General features: G+C 33.6%; 2 protein-coding genes and 1 long non-coding RNA gene across 3 annotated transcripts in view; 1 reads left to right on the top strand and 2 right to left on the bottom strand.

Moving 5' to 3' along the window:
- Positions 1-3,761: 3,761 nt before the first annotated feature.
- LOC139905981 (uncharacterized) lies at positions 3,762-9,250 on the bottom strand. The gene is made up of 3 exons (XR_011781161.1): positions 4,286-9,250; positions 4,092-4,231; positions 3,762-4,029 (listed from the first exon to the last, which is right to left on the bottom strand). It is a non-coding gene; the product is annotated as an uncharacterized lncRNA (long non-coding RNA).
- A 5,897-nt stretch (positions 9,251-15,147) lies between these two features.
- On the top strand, positions 15,148-17,039 carry LOC121121742 (GMP reductase 1). Its single transcript, XM_040716721.2, has 6 exons — positions 15,148-15,596; positions 15,668-15,787; positions 15,844-16,101; positions 16,172-16,360; positions 16,412-16,796; positions 16,864-17,039. The coding sequence occupies exons 1-6, from the start codon at positions 15,510-15,512 to the stop codon at positions 16,869-16,871; spliced, it is 1,047 nt and encodes a 348-aa protein (XP_040572655.1). The 5' UTR covers positions 15,148-15,509; the 3' UTR covers positions 16,872-17,039.
- Positions 17,040-17,273: 234 nt separating this feature from the next.
- Positions 17,274-19,923, bottom strand: part of LOC121121738 (serine/threonine-protein kinase Genghis Khan-like) — a 40,908-nt gene continuing 38,258 nt past the window's right edge. Inside the window, 6 exon segments of the mRNA XM_040716708.2 lie at positions 17,274-17,638; positions 17,855-18,160; positions 18,480-18,786; positions 18,865-18,964; positions 19,038-19,412; positions 19,468-19,920. Of these exon segments, the coding sequence (XP_040572642.1) occupies positions 17,516-17,638; positions 17,855-18,160; positions 18,480-18,786; positions 18,865-18,964; positions 19,038-19,412; positions 19,468-19,920 (1,664 nt within the window). The 3' untranslated portion in view covers positions 17,274-17,515.

The following is a 19,923-nucleotide window of genomic DNA, read 5'->3' as shown; positions in this document are numbered from 1 at the left end:
GAACCCAAAACAGCCGAGAGTAACAATCTAGAACTCTATGACTCATCCATTTAATACTCAGAACACTCATAAAAGGAAAATAAGTAGACAAATCGATAACTTTGATAAATCAAAGTATTTTTATCTAATGAAACTTCCCAAGACTTATATATTTAGTTAACAAAGTTTGTTTGATTATTTTTAAAGATATAAAATGGTTCTCAATTAGTTATTGGACCCATAAAATGAAGGTGTAATATTGCACAAAGACACCTACAAAGGAGGTGTTCAAAAATGAGTCTTATTATCATAAAAACCCCATTCACACTATATGTAGATCTACTTAATGAGCCATTATTTTGTATTTTATTACTATTAGACGCTATGTTGTACATACGAGTAATTTATCCTTCCCTTCAAAGGATATCGATAATTATCTATTGTCGCCTATTATTTTTTTAACTACCCGATAAAAAAGATAACTCAAATCCACCTTGCGGGTTGCAAGTTGGTTGAATACAAATTTCAACTATTAACGTTTTAAATACTTAATGATTCTTTTTTATACAAAGTATATGTATAGTATCTAAATGATATCGAACCTGATAAATAATATGTATGCAAATGTGGCATGACTCATTTTCCAGTCGTCAAAACTACAATTAATTAAATAATGTTTATTAGTCCATGGACTCTAGGATAGCTGAAATAATAGATATTAGGGTTGTTTCACACGAGTTATTGACTACAGAATTACCGGTAATTCCAAGAAATTTGGATAATCGATTTCCATGTATTTTTGCCAATCACTGGTAAATTTATCGAACCTTTTATGACTCTAATCTCGTTGTTCCACCAAATGGACAGTATTCTACCAGAATCTATTTTCATCTTCATTCAGTCCATTCGTCTTAGTAAAATAATAATGTCTGACTTTATTGACGTAATACTAGTATCTGCAAGATGGCGTAGTCCTACAAAACTCTTGTAATCTATATTCACAAAGCAAAGTGTGTCCTTATGTCTGTATTCAAAAGAGTCAGGGGGTCCACTGTATATAGTAATCTATATAGTAATATATAATATATGTACAGGGAGCGGGGATCAAATTGTCGCCTACTTTAAACCTTGATAACTTGAAGACGACATTATCAAATAAAAAACCGGTTACCAAATAGGAAAGCCATTCTCGTCAGCTGACGATACGTAGTTCAGTTAGCATCATGCCGTCATCATATGAGGAGATAAAGAGCTATAAGTGGCACGAGGAGCTTACGAGGTCCGCCGTAGTCATGGCATTGGTTAATAATGGAGGTGAAATCTCCAATTCAACGATTGTTTCAACCTTAGGAGTGAATTTACAGACTGTTCAGCGTATCTGTAAGAAGCTAGATGACACCTGGGATGTTGATGCCACCATAAAGAGGGCACCCAAGGAGGAGGGCGCCGACAGGAAGGTCAGGGACACCGACTTTGTTCTCAAGGTGAAGAAGATGGTTGAGGATGACCCTACCAGGTCCATGAAGGCCGGAGACAGGCCCTGGGTGTGGCAAAGGGACTCAACACCCTGCCATGTGTCCAAAATCTCCATGCAGTGTTTAACTGAGAACTGTTATGACGTCGTAACCAAGGATTTGTGGCCTCCTAACTCTCCCGACTGTAATCCTTTGGACTATTTTGTCTGGGACTATGTCGAGAAACATACCAACAGACATCCTTATAGCACCAAGGCCAGCCTGATGGACTCCATCAAGGAGGTATTCGGCAACATGGACAATGAGATGGTCAGAAGAGCCTGCGGCCGGTTCAGAGGTTGTATTGAGGTTGTTATTGATGCCAACAGTGATTATATCGAATGAATGGCTACTCTATACCTATATGCTCGTCATAGTTTTAATTTTTAATAAAAAGTTAAAAAATGTATATTTTGTGTTGTTTTTTGTAGAAAAATATTTTGGCGACAATTTGATCCCCGCTCTCTATATATCATATGCATATTTTTTATACAAGAAAAAGCAATGGACCTGTATGAATAAAATATTGCAGGCGTGTGCATTTATACAAGGAGCACTGTTTCTGTCCGTTTTTATTATTGCTCTCTGATAGTATCATTATTATAGAAGGGATCTTTGTAAAAACAAATAAATTAAATTTAGCGACTGGAAAAGAAAAAATGGCTGACGCTTGTGCTCTTTTTTAATGTGTTAACATCTCCCTATAAACAAAAAAGAATTGTTCCCTAATTTTATTGTAAATTTATTTAAAAATGAATAATAAAATAAATCTATATGAATTTCAATATAATTATAAAATTTCCCTCCAAAATTGCAATTTTAAATGTATAACTGTAATTCATACATGTTATCACCCAAAACATATAAAAGGCAGTTGAAATTAACAATGGTCTTAATTTAGTAATACAATATGTCTTGATATTTATTTTTTTTTTTTTTTTTGGGGGAGGTGGGTATCAGAATTTTTATATTTTGAACAAAAATAAAAATCCATAGCTAAATACAATAAAAACAAAAATTAAATTTTTTGCAAAAAAAAATTTCAAATATTAAATTTTTCGGAAAAAAATTTCAAAAAAAAAAGTTATTCACAGAAAAATTAATTTGTTAGAAAAAAATCCAAAGTTGTTTACAAACAAATATTTTTTTTTTTTTTTTTAATTTAAAAATATGATTTCAAATTTTAAATTTTTTGAAACAAAAAAAATTCAAAGTCCATAGTTATTAGCAAAAAAATCAATTTTATGGGAAAGAATTTCAAATATTAAATTTTTTCCCTATTTTTGCGTTAATATTTTCATTCAGCCCAAAAAAAATTCTAGTAAAAAGCAAAAATTCCTTAATTTGGGAGGGGGCTAAAAGACACCCCCTGCGGACGCCCCTGAATGTTTATAGAAATTACTTATAAACAAAAAAACGCAAAGTGGCGTCATTATCCTCGGGTATGTAAATAAACTACAAACGCTTATCTTGTAACTTTCAATATTCCATCGATATATTTTATTAGTATCATACAATGTAGTCTAATTGGCAAACTAACAAATAGCTTGCACCTTTGGATAAGGAAGCTTTAAATAGGTATTTCGTGACATTTATGAACGTATTTTGAATCGGTTTTACGACTCCTTATTTCCATTTATGAATTTCATTCGTTGCCCTACCTATAGCACGGCGTTCCCTTCTTAGCACAAAAATACGCTATGTATCTTGTTTCAGCTGTCGATTGCCCTTTCCTTGCTTATTCTTAAAGTTGATAATATTGTAGAGAAAAACGCGTGCAAGGAGAAGGGGGGGAAAAAAGACACATGGTATCATTGTTTAAAATACTGATGTGATTATCATTTGCCTGCTTTATTATGGTTTTTGAGGGTATAACGAAAGTATTTATTAGCAAAATGTTTAATGAAGATATACTACGTATAATTGACTTCCACGTTTTTTATCCGTTACAGTAGATTTGAAAACGTCACACTCCATGAAATTGTAATTCATTATGAACCTTATTCTCAGAATAATAGCTAATGAAACGACAAAGTAGAGTATTTCTAAATATATTTGAAGTTCCAAGTTTAAAAAAGAAGGCTTTAATTAAATATAATCTACATTATAAAAAATATACCATCATACATTTATGTTAAATATACAAAATTAAACAATTGGAATCATATAAGTAACAACAAATAATTATTAATAATAAAGTAAATGTCAAAATCATAAAATTAGACAATAAATATACTAATAAAAAACATATTACAAATAAGTCCATCTTAAAGATTTAGAGCAAAAGCTAATTATGTAGTAATGTCCAGCGATATTACTCCTTATTAAGAGCATCAAAAAAAAGATATTTTCCCTGTTATTTATGCTTATATAACAACATACTATTATGATGAAGGATATACACAATTGCTAATTATAATGCTACACCCAATGTAACTACGCCCGTTGTTGTGACCATTTAATAATTTTAAGTTGTATTTGCCTTTTATGAGTTTTCTGAACACCATTTCTTGGAGCCTATCAACCATAGCTAAGCCTTAAGTGATAAAAAAGTAATATTTATTGACTATGTAATATTGGAAAACCTAATGATCATACCCAAGTCTTTAAGCGAAGAAAATAGTATCAGACAAACTAGTTGCGAACCATCCAAAGCTACTACCCCCGTTGTTGTGACCATTTAAGCAGTTGTTTTTGCCATTTAATGGGTTGTGTATCATAATTTTTGATATGTTTAGCTAAAATAGAATCATATTTTAGGCTTAGATTTAAAAAAAAAAATGAATACTTACTGTGAGATACTACAACATTCAGAGTTCCATTTCGATATTAGTAAATACTTTTTACTGATAACTTGATAATCATTTGGTGTGGATGACTCAAAACATTTTTAAATGTATTTCTATAAATGACATCAGTACCAAAATCCTCCATTAATTTAATGATGGTTCCTCATGAAGGGATATGTTTACCCGTGTATTTCTCCATAAATTTTTTGAAGGTAGATAATTAGCAATGGACATGGGTATATTACATGCAATAAACAGCTTTGTGAGATCAAAGTTAAGGTCTGACTTGATGTATTCATCATTAACTTGATTTTTTAGATGAATACCCATGCTCTTGATATGAAATGAGAATAATGAGTGGCATGTAATTCTAGACAGGGGACTAAAGGCACATTTATATCAACAAATTCGACAAACCATCTGTTTCTCATCCGGTCAGTATTTTCCAAATTCCTGGGCCTCCATTTTCATAAATCCAGACAGAAGGCGACGTTATTTTAGGCATTGTATTCAGTTCTCTATCGACTATCACCATCTAATATTATATTAATATTGAAAAATAAAGGAGGGAATGATAACGTTCTTGATTGATAGAAGAAGATGTATATTATTTAATCAATGATGCCATGCGTATTTATTCTTTTCTCCTCGCACGCCTTTCTATTCTTACCAAAATTATCACCCTTACTTATTCTATAGATATGCTCCGTTTTCGAAAGGACATGAATACAATTTCTTGTTGATCCCTCCTCCTCTATATAATATATATTTTGGCCATTGTGGATATATTTTACTGATGGAATTGTGTATGTTTTTGGACCATGGGAACTCCCATATTCTTGTTCTTAGCCTAAAATACTCGGAAAGACTACGCATACGAAGGTTGAAAAGCTTAATCGATTCCTCTATCATAATTTCACCTAGAAATGAGGATGGGGTTCTTCTTCAGAGTCCTCATACAAAGGAGGAATTCAGTAATTCAATTTCAAATCCCAGGTATGAAACACAATTCATTTCATAGGTAGAGGATCCCATTCAAGAGGGAGGCTCCTCTTATCTTCATACAGAGGGATTATAGGCAAGACTCTCCATTGTATCAAATGTATCCCTCATTCATTCATTTATTTTGGTGAGACATCGACAGGATTCGGGATCCCCATCTAAGTTTTCATACGACTTGATTAACATCCAAAGTGGATTCACACAACAAGTATTGAGTTATTTTTGAGCAATATCTACACTGATGCTGTAGGAATTATAATGGAATCCTCTACTATGGTTTTATTTTTTTTAAAGAAATCCAAAAATCCACAACTATTCAGAGAAAAGTAAATTTTTTAAAAAGAAAATTTTTAAAATCCATAGCTGTTTACAAAAAATGAAATTTTTTGGGAAAAAAATTTCTAATATAAAATTTCTTGGAAAAAAATTTCATCAATGAAATTTCAGACATAAAATTTCGAGGTAAAAATTTCAAAAATCCCTAGTTATTAACGAAAAGAAGAAAAAAAAGAGAAAAAGAAATAGTATTTGCTTGGTGGACTCCCTTTAATGTCCGTTTTTTGGAATTCCTCACTGACTACCGGTATGCAACGAGTCCTCTTGTGTCCATGAAGCTTGAAATAATTTATTTATACAGTTAGAGACATGAGTCTTGATGTAATAATAAATTGTATAATATATATTTTCTTTTTCTTTCTCTTTGTTTCTATTTCTTCTAGCCAGGATATACAATTATCAATGGATTTTTATGTATTATATAATCAATTCAAAAATGAGTTTTATCCTTGAAATATTTTCAAATTTTCAACGATATAGAGCGTGTTTGGGGAGGCTCTTTTTTTTTTAAATTAAAGTTTATACTTTCAACTATCCAATGAGATACTTTAATTTTTTTTTAATATATTTTTTAATCAATTTGTCTTGAAGCTACGAGCCTCTAAATAAAAAGCACATATTTTCCACTTTAAAAAGAATTAACTCGAGTTATTGACTATGATACATACATTATATATAAAATGGTTTTAAAATTTCTTAACATTCGGTTTTAAAATATATTAACATAATGTACCTTTATTTTCAACATGGAGGCCTTAAAACAGCTTTGAACCTTAAAAATAGCCAAAAATATATGGCCCATTTCTGAAGACCACGAGGCCATCAGAGAAAATATAAGGTAATATTTGGAATCAGGAGATCAAACTTTATTAAATTGAGCATATGTTGTTCTTATGCATAAAAAAGTGCGACTTTGTTGGATAGTGTTATCTTCCAAACCTACTGCCAGATAGCATATTTTATGCCATAATTTTTCAGCGAGTAATAGAGCATTTTTACTGACGTCATAAATTGCATCATTTTTGAAGGACACGCCATTTTGGGGCTCTAAGTATATATATTTTTACTTCATTAAATGTACAAATTTCCTAACAACCTTCATAAAACTTCATCTATTACCTTTATGAATATATTATAGGTTCAACACTTGCATTGAATACTACTTGATGCCAATGATACACATTAGATAAAAATATCTAATTCTTTTCATGGTAATAGTTAATTTGTATCTACAACACGAAAATAATATTTTTTTAATACATTTTAGAATCAGATATATAATAAAACAATACAATTGAGCAATACAAATTTTATGGACAGTAAGGTTTATGTTCTTCTATTTGTTGGTCACATTTTGACATCTAAATGCTCACTATTTTCCTTCATATGAATGAAAAGGGGGTTTCACTGTCATAAAGCTTGGTTATTAAGGCCCTCAAAATGGAAAACACACATGATATTATAAATACCCAATCACTCTTATTCCGTTTTCAATCGAAGATAATAATTTAAGAATGTGTAATATGAAATATTTGCTAATATTAGTTTACTCATGTAGCAGAGCTTGGTAAAAAAATTAAATGTGTCTATTTTCGATTAAAATTTGTTGAAAATGACCTTGATCTCCGATATCACAAAAATGAAAAATTACAAATTTTATAGTTGTTTTAATGTATGCTTCGTTTTGTTTCACCTATTTGTAAGAAAAGAAATCTTCCCCGTTTTGAATTTTGACAACACACGCTACCACTCATACACTATGACGTCAATATTAAAAAGCGTAGTGGAAGTCAAACATCAGTCGTGCACTCATTATGGTATAACCTTGTATTTGTATTAACCTTGCTATTTTTAAATTTACAATTTAAGTGGTTTTTTTTTAAACAACTTAATTAATGCAATGTCTCAGAAAGGACCTCAATACCATAAACACATCCCTTTGGATAACCCTTACCCCCAACAATAGTAGTATTATTAATATTGTGTAGCTATACGTATTACCTAAGTTCAATGGGATGTAACAACTGAGCTGAAAAGTGCCGGGCTTCAAACATATATGGGCCTATCTTTTTATTCACCTCAAAATTGTATGACAATTTGGTCTTTAATTTGTGAATTATTTTGTTAAGTGTGTTGCTCCTTTTGTTATTTTCAAATCGGTGGATCTAAAGAATTTCATGTTTTAATTTTACACTTCTTCTTGATGTGGAAAAATAATTTTTAAGCTAAGCAATGGCTTGAGACATGTAATGGGGAATCCACTTCATAAAGTGAATAAAAAATAATAACTTAAAAAAAGTTAATTTTGAACGAAAAAAAAAACGTGTTTTCTTTGTTAAGCCCGAGACGTTTTATACCTTGTGTTATATGCTCTACATGCATTCATAATTAACACTTTAAGATAATAAATCGTTGCTCTCACTGTAAATGGATGCTTTAAACGTTGAATAACAAATAAAATTATATATATACAAATTATCAAGTTATGGATCTACCAACAAGGTTGTTTTATGGGATTTTTTGATGTTGACACTATGAAATATGAATTGTCTATTAATTACTTTATTTTTGGCTTAATGGCTTTTATCAATGTAAACACATTTATGATCATGTCTCTCCAATTAATTATATTTATGGAAAATATTTTTAAGTACATAATATATTTTGACAACAGTATCGATAACTTTTGGCATATTTTATGTTTATTTAAACATCATAAAATGTATAATCATAGATGTCACGCCGTTACTTTTATTATAGCACCCAACCTTTCATAGAAAAAGAAACGGGGGAGAAATCCAAAAGTGGTTAATATTCTTCCCCAATTATGGAATTACATTTCAATAATTGTTGAGAATTATTCATAGCTTATCAAGAGCTAATTCGAATTTAATCAATCAACGAAAAGAACACTTGTAGGGAGAAATAAGCAGAAACATCGACAGCTGACAACAAATACACTGTATATTTTTGTCATAGTGAGGGAACGCCGCAATTTGAAAAACATAACTATAAAAAATAATTCGTAAAAAAAAGAGGTGCATCTTTGATAGACTTTTTGGGTTCACAAGAGCAATTTATAAAGTCTTGGTCTCCTGTTGCCATTCCATTCAGACGTTGACTCCTTCATTTTTTAAGGGAAACCAAGATCATATGATCAACTTTTTCATTGCGAGATAATACTTATGCCATTTTGTCAAAACAAAAAAAGGAGCACGAGAAAAAGTCGGGAGTGATACATATGGTACTACTGAACTATCATCTTTTTTAATATCAGCTGCCTGTATCATTCATTTTGGGAAAAAATTACTGCTATAAAGAGTAAACTCTTCTACATTTAAAACAGTATTAACATTATAATTATATCACATCATTTATTTTATTATGCATTTTCAAAACAATTTAAACCAAGGATAGGTGAGAATGCTTACTTCAGAGAGAGAGAAGTTAAGATCCCACGCAACAACAGTTTCTCTTTTGCAAATTTAGCAACAAAGTCATTTTCATAACAAACATGCCAACTCTACATATACATTAAGTTATAAGGTATCACAGTTTCAATAATACTGTATCGGTCACAATTTAAAGTGTTCAGTCAATATTGTGAAGACTCTCGATCCTTGAATTTTTCCTAAACATGTTGATAGTTTACTAAGCCAAATAAGAGATATGAGAAATGTATTTAGAAAATTGCACATATCTTGCAAAGACATTTCTGTTTTCAATAAAATGTAATATAATACAAACATTTTTTTTTTTACTTAATTATATAATTAAATTTATATTTAATTATATAAGAAAAAAAGAAATAACCCCTGAATGACGTACCAAGAGATCAATTTTAGATTCTTTAAGGACTGATAAGTGGGATTGGATCATAGATAAGTATAGATTGTTTGAGAGCACTAGTGTCGTGTAAGATTACGTCTACTGTTGTATGTCACTGCTTTATGATTAGAGATGGGATTTGTATAACAGCTAGAGGAGACGTCGGGAACCAGACATATTGTGTTACTGAATTACGGAATATCAACTACCTGTTATTTGATTGGGGGAGGGGGGGGGTGAGTTATTGCTATGAAAAGGGGAACATTTTATATTTGAAATAATTGCTATACTTAGTTTTTTCTTTACTCAGATCCCTTCTTTATCTATGATATACTTATAATTATATATTCTTTGAAAATCAAGAAAAGAAATAAAGATTATTACACTTTAAATAGCCTGACAAAAGCTGACGTCATGAATAAAAACTTTGTTGCTCTATAAATTTTCTATGGATGGAACTGTACTAATGTCCTAGATAAGGACCAGCACAGCCCTACATATGATGTCATTTAATCATTTTTCCTCGTCACATATGCAATTTTTCTTCTCCACAATGCAATTTGACTGCTCATAGAGGTTGTATGGTTATTATAGAATAAATAATGATACCCTTGGTGTCCTAGGGAACAAAAAAGTATTCATGTTGGCAACTAAATTTGCACAGAGATTGTTCTTGCATCATCGTTTATACACTTAGTTTTAGCTTTGGCCCTCGGTTAAAAGATGAGTTTTGAAAAGAAAGGAAAAGGAGTATCAAGGTTAAAAAATAAATGGAAATAAATAAAAGTACTCATTCTCCTAGCCTGATTCTTGTACTTGATCCCTCAATGCCTTGGTCTTTGGTAAGGTAGCATTTACCAAAACCTTTGGCTTAATCATCCATTAAATATAATGTCCTTATAGGTTAAATATGAGTAAATAATCAATATGTACTCTGCAAGACAGTAATCACCGTGGGTCAAAGGGGCCTCGGTCTGTAGTAATGCTTTCTATAGTAGTATTTATTCACATTTAACGAGGAATCATCGGTAGTCACTAGAATCAGTCCCCAATAAATCAAAGTCAACCGAGAAATAAGAGCATCATAATAAAAAACATGGAACAACGAAGAACTGCGATTTTGGAGCCATCCGTGCAGGGGAAATCACCATCAGAGATCTTAGAAGTACTTTGCTGCAACCACTCTACTATGTACCGGGTGACCACAAAATGCATATCAAAAGCTTCCACAAGGTCCGGACCAAGGTTCAATAAACCAAAAGAATTCTTAGAGGCATTTAAAGGAACCATTGACAGCAGAAGAGGCAAGGTCACCATCAATGGCCTTGCTCATGAATTGTATAGCAGCTAGAACACCGTGCGCCTCTTGATGAAGCAAGACATAAAACTTAATCCCTACAAGAGAACTACACGTCAGGATTTGAAGCCTGACAATCGAGTAAAGCGTGTGACCTGGTGCAATATACTACTCATCAAGCTTGAAAAGCAAGTCTCTTGTCCTCCTTACAGCCCCGACAATTCATCCGAGGACTTTTTGTACTTTTGGGCACCTCAAAGGTAAGATTTAGGGAATTTAATACACAACAAAGGACCAACTGAAGGACACCATCATCAATACTGGAGCAAACCTAGAGCCAAGCTTTGTAAAAAAAAAATGCTATGCAAAGTTCCGCACCAGGCTGGAGTTAGTCACAAAGGCAAAAGACGGCTATATGTATGGATTAATAATATCCCTGGATTGTATTTATGAATTAAATTTTCCAAATTTGATAATAATTTTTGAACTAATTTTTTTTTTGTAATTTTCAAAATGTGTAGTATTTTAGACGGAGGAGCTTGTATTAACTTTAATAACTTTGTTACGAATATTTTTTGCCTGTTTTTGAGTTATGTACCGGGCCGTGCAAAGTTATTTACCGATTATGTAAATATACTTTTTAGGAGGTTTTGTGGCAACCAATCTAATTGTTTCATATTTTTACTGTTCAAATAAACAAAAATCCTTCCTGTGAGAGCGTAACAACTTCCACACGTGAGACCATATCCAATCAGGAAACAAAGACGATCAAAATTGCAGCCCTCCTCCGAGCGGGAGTGACTCATAACAACAGTAAGGAACAGGTTGGGGCCTCGTTAAAGACAATTTACAACGTTTTCAAGCGCTTGGAGGCTGGAGCTGATCTCAAGCATTCCCCTGGGGCTGGCAGGAAACCCACTCTCTCAACAAGGCAAGTAAAGGCCGTGCGTGTTCAAGAGGACTCCCAACAGGTCCATTGCCGACATGGCCAGAAAGATGGGAACGTCAATATCACCTGTTTAAAGAGCATTGAAAAGGGCTGGAGGAAAGCCCCTGAGGCGTACTGAACGCCCTCTGCTAACTGAACGTCAGCGAGAAGTCAGAATTGAGCGTGCAAAGAAAATCTTGAATGATATCAAGAGCTCATCTGGACGCATCATCATTTTTTCAGATGAGAAAACTTTTACGGTCGATCCTGTTTTCAACAGGCAAAATGACCGTGTTGTGAGCTTTGGAGATGTTTGGAGATCCAGAGGGAAGGCCATGAAGCCGGTATGGTTCCCCACTGGCTCAGATTAACATCGGAGGATTATGTGAAGATTCTGGCGTCCAAGGTCCCTCCGTGGATCAAATCCATAGTCGGCAACTCTCCTTGGGGGTTTCAACAAGATGGAGCACCCGCCCACGCTTCCAAGAAAGCTCAGGAGTGGCTCAAGGACAACATGAACTTTTGGTCAAGGACTACTGTCCCCCTCAGAGCCCAGATCTGAACCCACTAGACTTCCCTATCTAGGCGCACGTGGATACCAAGGGCCTGCAAAAAATGACACAATAACATAAATGCCTTAAAGGCTTTTGTCCACAAGGCCTGGGCCTCCATGGACGCTGATTACATCCAGCAAGTCTGTGGTAGCTTCAGACGTCGCCTGACCAGTGTCATTGAGTCAAATGGTGGCTACATTGATTAAATTTGATCACAAACTATTTTATTATTCTAAAAATGTATGAATAAATTATTTCTCAAGTCATTCAAATGTCATTATTTTCCGCGATATGTTCTGAACAAAAATCGGTAAATAATTCTGCACGGCCCGGTAAAGTAATTTAACTGTGAAGGAACTTAAATAAAAGTATACATATAAACATTTTAAACATGCTTTTAGTTTGCATTTAAAATGTAGTTTCAATAATTACTGAAAAATAAAAATACTTATTTTTGAGACATCCAAGTACATTTGAATTCATTTGACTTAGTCTGTTCATAAAATAAGGATATATTTAGTTGAAACCCAAACTTAATGTATAGGCAGGGATGCTAATCGGTAGCATTTTCGGTAGGCTAAAAAAATGAAAATCGCCATGGTAACCCTGGTAATTTGAAGAGTGTTTGGAAGAGAGCAGCTTAGCTGTCATGACGTTTCATTAGATCAGGTAAAATCAGCTGTGCGATAGGGGCTAGATAGAAATAGACAAGGACATCGGAAGTGTTACTCCAATATTCATCCTCAATTCTAGTCTGAGTCCAACCAGGACTTAGAACCATATCTCCACCACAACTCCTCAAGGTTACTTTTAGTTTTTTATGAGCAAAACCATATGTTCCATCCGGTTTCTTATATATAAATGATATCTTGTGCGTATAGATAATGGTATGTATATTTTCAGTTTGGCCGTTTTTTTGGAATTGGTAGTCTGACGAATGAGTTTTCTTTTTTCCTCAGTTGTTGTCATTATTATTTAATTCCTGAGGAGTGAACTTCCTTTCCTACTACATAGAATTATATTCAAAACTAGATTGAAGATTCGTGTGTGCTCATCAAAAATCGAGACTACTAACCTTTAGGATTTCTTACAGAGTTATAATTATTGTTCTCCTTGGACACAGAGTAGAATTGAGGATCAATATTGGAATAATTCTTGCAAATGTCTTTCTTAATATCCTTCTCTCCTTCCTTCCTTGTCACAGCTGATTATAGCTGATCTTTTAAGCGACAATAGCATTAGTATTTATCTCCTCCAAAACATTCTTCAAATGGTGAGGGTTACCATGTTGATTTCCGGTTTCTTTTTTTTAACATGCCCATTCTACACTGGATTTTCATCATAAGAGATAACATATTATACGTATAAACTATAGAGTGTAACCACGAACGTGTTTGCTTATGAATGACAGAGAGTTACGCTGAAGAGTTATAACTGCAAAACTTGTTGGCCTTTGAGTATAGTTGAGGGTCGACATGGGATTAATTCCTACCTATATCATTACTAGATACGGAATGGGATTTCTGCTTATTTATTTCATCCCATAGATGCTGACTGCTAATTTAATGAAAAGTCAAGACTGCTAATCAAATTATCAGGGTCACCACGGCAATTTTCGGTTTCTTTTTTTAACATACCGGGGGATAGTATTATTTTCATACATGAATATCCTATTCCCCTTTCTTAATGTGCTTTCTCTCGTTTTTATTTGTTTGTATTTTTCACGCAACCCAAATACATGATTTTATGTACAAATATAATAATAATATATGGAAACAGAGAAAACTATAATATATAGGGATGTGAAAGTTGTCGAAATCCTTCGTGAACATGCGTTTAAAAAAATATATATATTGTTAATCTGCAAGATATTAGTGTTTTTATTAATTATTCCTCCCCATTTTGAAAATTCAAACGTATTAGCAAGAATGAAGCACTAGTTTGTATAGTTCTCTCCAAAGGTGCAAATCCAGTGTGGAATGGGCATGTTAAAAAAAAAAAACCGAAAATCAACATGGTAACCCTCAGAATTTGAAAAATGTTTTTTAGGAGAGAAAGAATAAAGCTTATGACGTTTCATTAGATCAGTTGCAATCAGTTATGAAGAGAGAGGAAGGAAAAAAGGATATAAACAGGGACATTTGTTAGAATTACTCGGATGTCCATCCCAAATTCTACACTGAGTCCAACAAGGACTTATAATAATTACTCTGCAACAAATCCTCAAATCCTTTTATAAGCACATACGAACGTTCAAACAGGTTTTGAATATAATTGAATCTATTTAGGAAAGGTTGCTCACTACTCAGGAATTAAATAATAATGACAACTGCAAAGGAAAAGAGAATTCCTTCTTTATACTACCAATTACAAATTAACGGGCCAGCTAAAAAACACACCGGATTTATATGTACGGGTATCTCCATGTATGAAATTAATATTATCCACCGGTATGTTAAAAAAAAAACAAATATAAAAGTGATAATTTGAAAATGTTGGTTGAAGAGCGGCTTAGCTCTCATGACTTTTCATTAAATTAACTAGGAGAAGGGTTAATAGAAATGTATTTCTACTAACCTTGGTTGCGAGCATCTACGAGATGAAAGAAATAAACAATAACTCCGCTCCATATATAGGCAGGAAATACTCCAATGTCGACCCTCAATTCTACTCTGAGACCAACACAAATCCTCAATGTCATTATTCGCCTTTAAAGCAATACTAATTACTTTATATTTATTGCTCTCCTCTCAAGAATAAAACGTTAATGATAACAGTTTTTGAAAATATAAAAAACAAAAAAACATATATTCAGGTAGCAACTACAAAAAGCTAGGCCTATATCATTGTAATATTATTTTCATCCAATGTTATCTCTGTCACCAGATATGTAGTCTATCAAAGTCGCCAACATATACTTACTTATCTGTTTAATTTATACTCTGGAAGATTTAGATAATTTCCACATCCCTATATTAATATATATATGCACACCGGAGCAGAAGCTTTTCTCGACCTCACAGTGCACTCACTATATTTTTAGTTGACGTAAGTAAGTGAGAAAGTTGCAAACATTATATCGAATACTCATTTCCCCTACTCTCTCCCCCCTTTCTTGATTCTTCCTCCCTTGATTCAGTTCTGCACTACCGCTCGCGTAGTCAAGTTATATCTCAAAGAGTTGTTTTCCCCAGTTAGATAATATATATCTAAATAGTAAATATCTTTGAACATATTATAAATAAATATCTTTGAAAAAAGTAATCCCAAGAACTCATCGTTATGCCGCGAATCGACTCGGAAGTCGCTCTAGACTTTAAAGACGTTCTTTTTGTACCTAAGAGGAACACACTTAAGAGCAGAGCTGATGTAAGATTTTGATAAATAAACCATGCTTGCTTTGATTATCTTTGTTTTTGATATTATAATGTATTCAACAGGTGGATTTAAATCGCACAATTACATTCCGGAACTCTGGGCGCACGTATGAAGGAGTTCCCATCATTGCCTCTAATATGGACACCGTGGGCACTTTTGAAATGGCGGCTGCTCTTGCAAAAGTAGACAGTAATCATTTTTCATTCAATCTGGTTGTAATTGCTTTATTTCTTTCTAGAAAGGTTGTTTCACATGTCTCCACAAATACTGCTCCCTTGAGGAGTGGCAACAATTTGCTAAGGATTTCCCTGATGCAGTTAAATATGCTGCTGTAAGCTCTGGAACAGCAGAAAGGGATTTTGAGAGACTCTGTGAAGTTCTTAATAACATTTCAGAGTTGAGTTTCATTTGTTTGGACGTGGCCAATGGATATTCTGAGCATTTTGTTGATTATGTTGAAAGGGTACGCAAGGCTTATCCAACTCACACTATCATGGTATGATTAATTATACCTACCTTTATACACGCCATTTTTACTGGATATCAAATTCAAAAACTACTTCTAGGCGGGAAATGTTGTTACAGGTGAAATGGTCGAAGCTCTCATTCTAAAAGGAGCAGACATTATTAAAGTTGGTATTGGACCAGGATCTGTATGTACAACTCGCAAGAAAACTGGTGTTGGTTATCCACAATTCTCTGCAGTTATTGAATGTGCGGATAGTGCTCACGGTTTAGGAGGGCACATTATATCAGTAAGTGCCATACATATATTATTTAGAACATACTTAAAAATAAAAACCTAGGATGGAGGATGTACATGTCCAGGGGATGTTGCAAAGGCTCTCGGTGCTGGAGCAGATTTTGTGATGCTTGGAGGGATGTTGGCCGGACACGATGAGTCGGGAGGAGAAGTAATAGAAGAGAATGGCAAGAAAATGAAATTATTTTACGGAATGTCTTCCTCTACTGCCATGCAGAAGCACCAAGGAGGTGTGGCTGAATATCGTGCCTCGGAAGGCAAAACCGTCAAAGTAGCCTATAAAGGCCCCATTGAAACTACAATTAATGATATACTTGGAGGCATACGCTCAACATGCACATACGTAGGTGCTGTCAAGCTAAAAGAACTCCCTAAGCGTGCAAGATTTGTCAGAGTTACTCAACAGCTTAATCACATCTATGGATCAGGTGAGGAAACATGATGCTAACATTATGATGACTTTTCGTTTTACATTTTTGTTTTTCTTTCAAATAGGTGATTGAGCACCCAGGTTTTTTTAGTCATTGATTTCGCACAATACTAATAGGAATTAGAGGATGATGTGTGCATTCCCTCTCCGAATCCATCGTTTTCATTATTGTATATTTATTTATTTATAAACTATGGTTGTAAATTCTATGGATGAGTAAATAAATTATTGTCCAACATAATACGAGTCGATGAATCAGAGTAGAAATGACCTAGTTACAGTTTGTATTTGCTTATGTACATCGTACCTAGCTTTCTCAATAAACACGTGTGCGGCCCTCTAACAAGAGTTCGCATCTAAGATGAGTTTTACAAGAAGGGTAGAGTGAAATTATATGCTTCTTCATTATTAAATTACATGGTCATATCCTTATTTTCCATAAAGGGAAAGTATTTTGATTTATACAAAGCAAGGATCAAACAAAATTTCATTTTTTATTTCATTTAAAAATTGTAACAACAGTGTGTAAATTGGTATTGTTCTTAGTTACTTTAATAGTAAGAATAGATAATAATAATAATTATAGTAAATATTAATAATAATGAGAGTAATAAATGATAATAATTATAATATTGATGATAGTAATAATAGTATAATGAAGACATGGTCCTGAATGAAAGCCATTTATAGAATTATATAATGAAACGTTTTTGAGTTTCATGATTCATACGATGAACTTCCGTGCTCTCTAGCTGGACTCGGAGGACTTGAGAAATTAGAACTGTTGTTGGAGCCCAGTGAAAGTCTTGGACTACTGGGACTTCCTTCTGCGTTTGACTCCTAATTAAAAAAAAGAAAGAAAATAGATTAAATAAAAAATCCCTTTCGGCGTTCAATTTCATAATTGTGAGGATTGATTCCCAAAGCAAGTAAAGAAATAATGATAAAATTAAATGAAAGTTTTATTCATTTTCAAAATATGTCAGAGCAAAATGTTAGAATGTTAATAGACATGCAAGCTTGGGTTAAGAGAGGAAAGAACGGCATTCAACTCACAAATAAAGATGGATGATTAGTGGAGGTGGTGTTCTGATAAATATTTATGTAGACTTCTTGATTGGATCCATGAGAACCTATGGAACCTTGTCCAGAACCAGAACTTCCGTTACCTCCTCCAAAAAGTCCAGGTCGTAAGTCATTGTCAGGAGAGCGAGGTAAGGAAGAGGATGAACTTTCACGCACGCCATGAAAAGAGATCGCAGAAACAGAGCTTCCTGTACCACGACGGCTCATTAAGGAAGGAGGTGGAGGAGTAGAGGAGCTCCCTCCACTACTCCCATTGTAATATACACGCATTCCACTCTAAAAACCCGATATGATATTAAATGTTAAGTTAGATGGGGATTCACCCATGATGACGATGGATGCAGATTAATATTAAGATTGTTTTTAAAAGCAAAATATGTATGTATAATGGGAGAAGCATTAACTTCATGTTTGCAAGCTTAAATAATTAATTAAAAATGGGAAATTTGGGGATGTAAAGGCTTTCACAGTCCCAAATTTTTTTATATATTTACTAATTACAAAAAGAATATAAATTTTAAAAATCAAGTTCATATTTATAAAAACTAATCCCGGATGTTAATAGAAAATAAAATTGAAGTAAGAGAGTGTTTACCTCAGTATGACTTATAGATCTTTGCGGTGGAGGAGGATGGGTGGGTAGCCTTGAATAGTTCTTTACATTTGAGGCTTGAAACATAGACTTGACTCTTTGAACAGGTTGTTGTTGCTGTTGTTGAAGCTGTGATGACGATGGATGTTGATTATTAATATTTGAAGGAGATCGAGGCTGATCCGCTGTCTCTAGCGTTGTTGGTAGATCCATTAATCTTTGAATTTGTATACCATCTCCAGGACCCATGTGAGATATGTGATTGAAGTTTGAGGGAGCAGATATCAATTTAGAGCGTCGGTCAGGATTTCTATATTGAAGAAACGAATTAAGAAAGTAGATTGCATCATCATTAAAATAAACATAATATATTCATATTAAGCCTTACGATTTGATTTGTTTACTCTGTTCCCGGACAGAAAATCGACGCCTTGGTCGTTGAACTCTTCCCAGTAGGTGCTGATGCTTTATAACATTTAGAAAATCCTCTGAAATTTTTAAGAAGAAAATGTCAATTTTAATCCATTAACATCCATTTACTTATGGGTAAATAATACTTACGAATGTGAATATTGCTAAGATATGTAATGTGTGGCATTTCTTGAAGGAGGGATAAGTTAAGTTGTCCAGTTTTAATTAATGGCCTTGTTTTTCGGATGTTAATTGTTTGGATCCATTCCCCAGTTATTGTATCGAATATATCGATATGAGTATCAGAATACACAAGTAACTTTCCATCACTTACAGAGATGTCGGTGGGTTCGGCTGGATACATTATTTCCTTATCTCTCGACTTACGACCTTGAAGGTCTACATACACTCCCAACGTATTGAAAACTAATAAAAACTCTCCATGAGGAAGTTCTACAGCTCCCAAGGCATCAACTGGATTACAGGCCAAGAATCCAAGCATTTGATTGTCAGGATGCACCAAAGCTAAAAAATAATATATCAAGCATTGATCAAAATAATCATGACAATAATTTCTTACATAATGGATGCTGGTCTCCGAGTAGACTATAAATGGTGAATCCTGATTGATAACCTACACAAAGGCGCCCTTCGGTAAAAACATTAAGACTCTGCGCTTGAGCCGGTAAAAGAACTTCTCGAAGTCGTTTGTGCCTTGAAACAAAAGGACGCGTTATCTCATAAATAATGACTTGTCTTTTAACGGCAACACAAAGGCAAGAAGATGTTCCAGTATTAGAGGAATTTCCCGGATTTACAGCAGCTGGATTTGAAGATCGCATTACACCAGTTGCAAAAACAATACAACCCTTGGTATCTGCTACTTTGATCCATTCTGTATCAGGTTGATCTAGAGCTTTCACCGGAATCAATCGCATTTGACGATGTTTTCCCGTTAAAGCAATCATAAGTTGTTCTTCTTGAATATATTCTACTTGATGAATCTTTTTCTGATCACCAATTCGACAGATTTCTA

The sequence above is a fragment of the Lepeophtheirus salmonis genome, chromosome 7 (genome assembly GCF_016086655.4).
Source record: "Lepeophtheirus salmonis chromosome 7, UVic_Lsal_1.4, whole genome shotgun sequence".
In the NCBI taxonomy this organism is placed as follows: Eukaryota; Metazoa; Arthropoda; class Copepoda; order Siphonostomatoida; family Caligidae; genus Lepeophtheirus; species Lepeophtheirus salmonis.
This window is presented reverse-complemented; position numbering and strand designations above follow the sequence as displayed.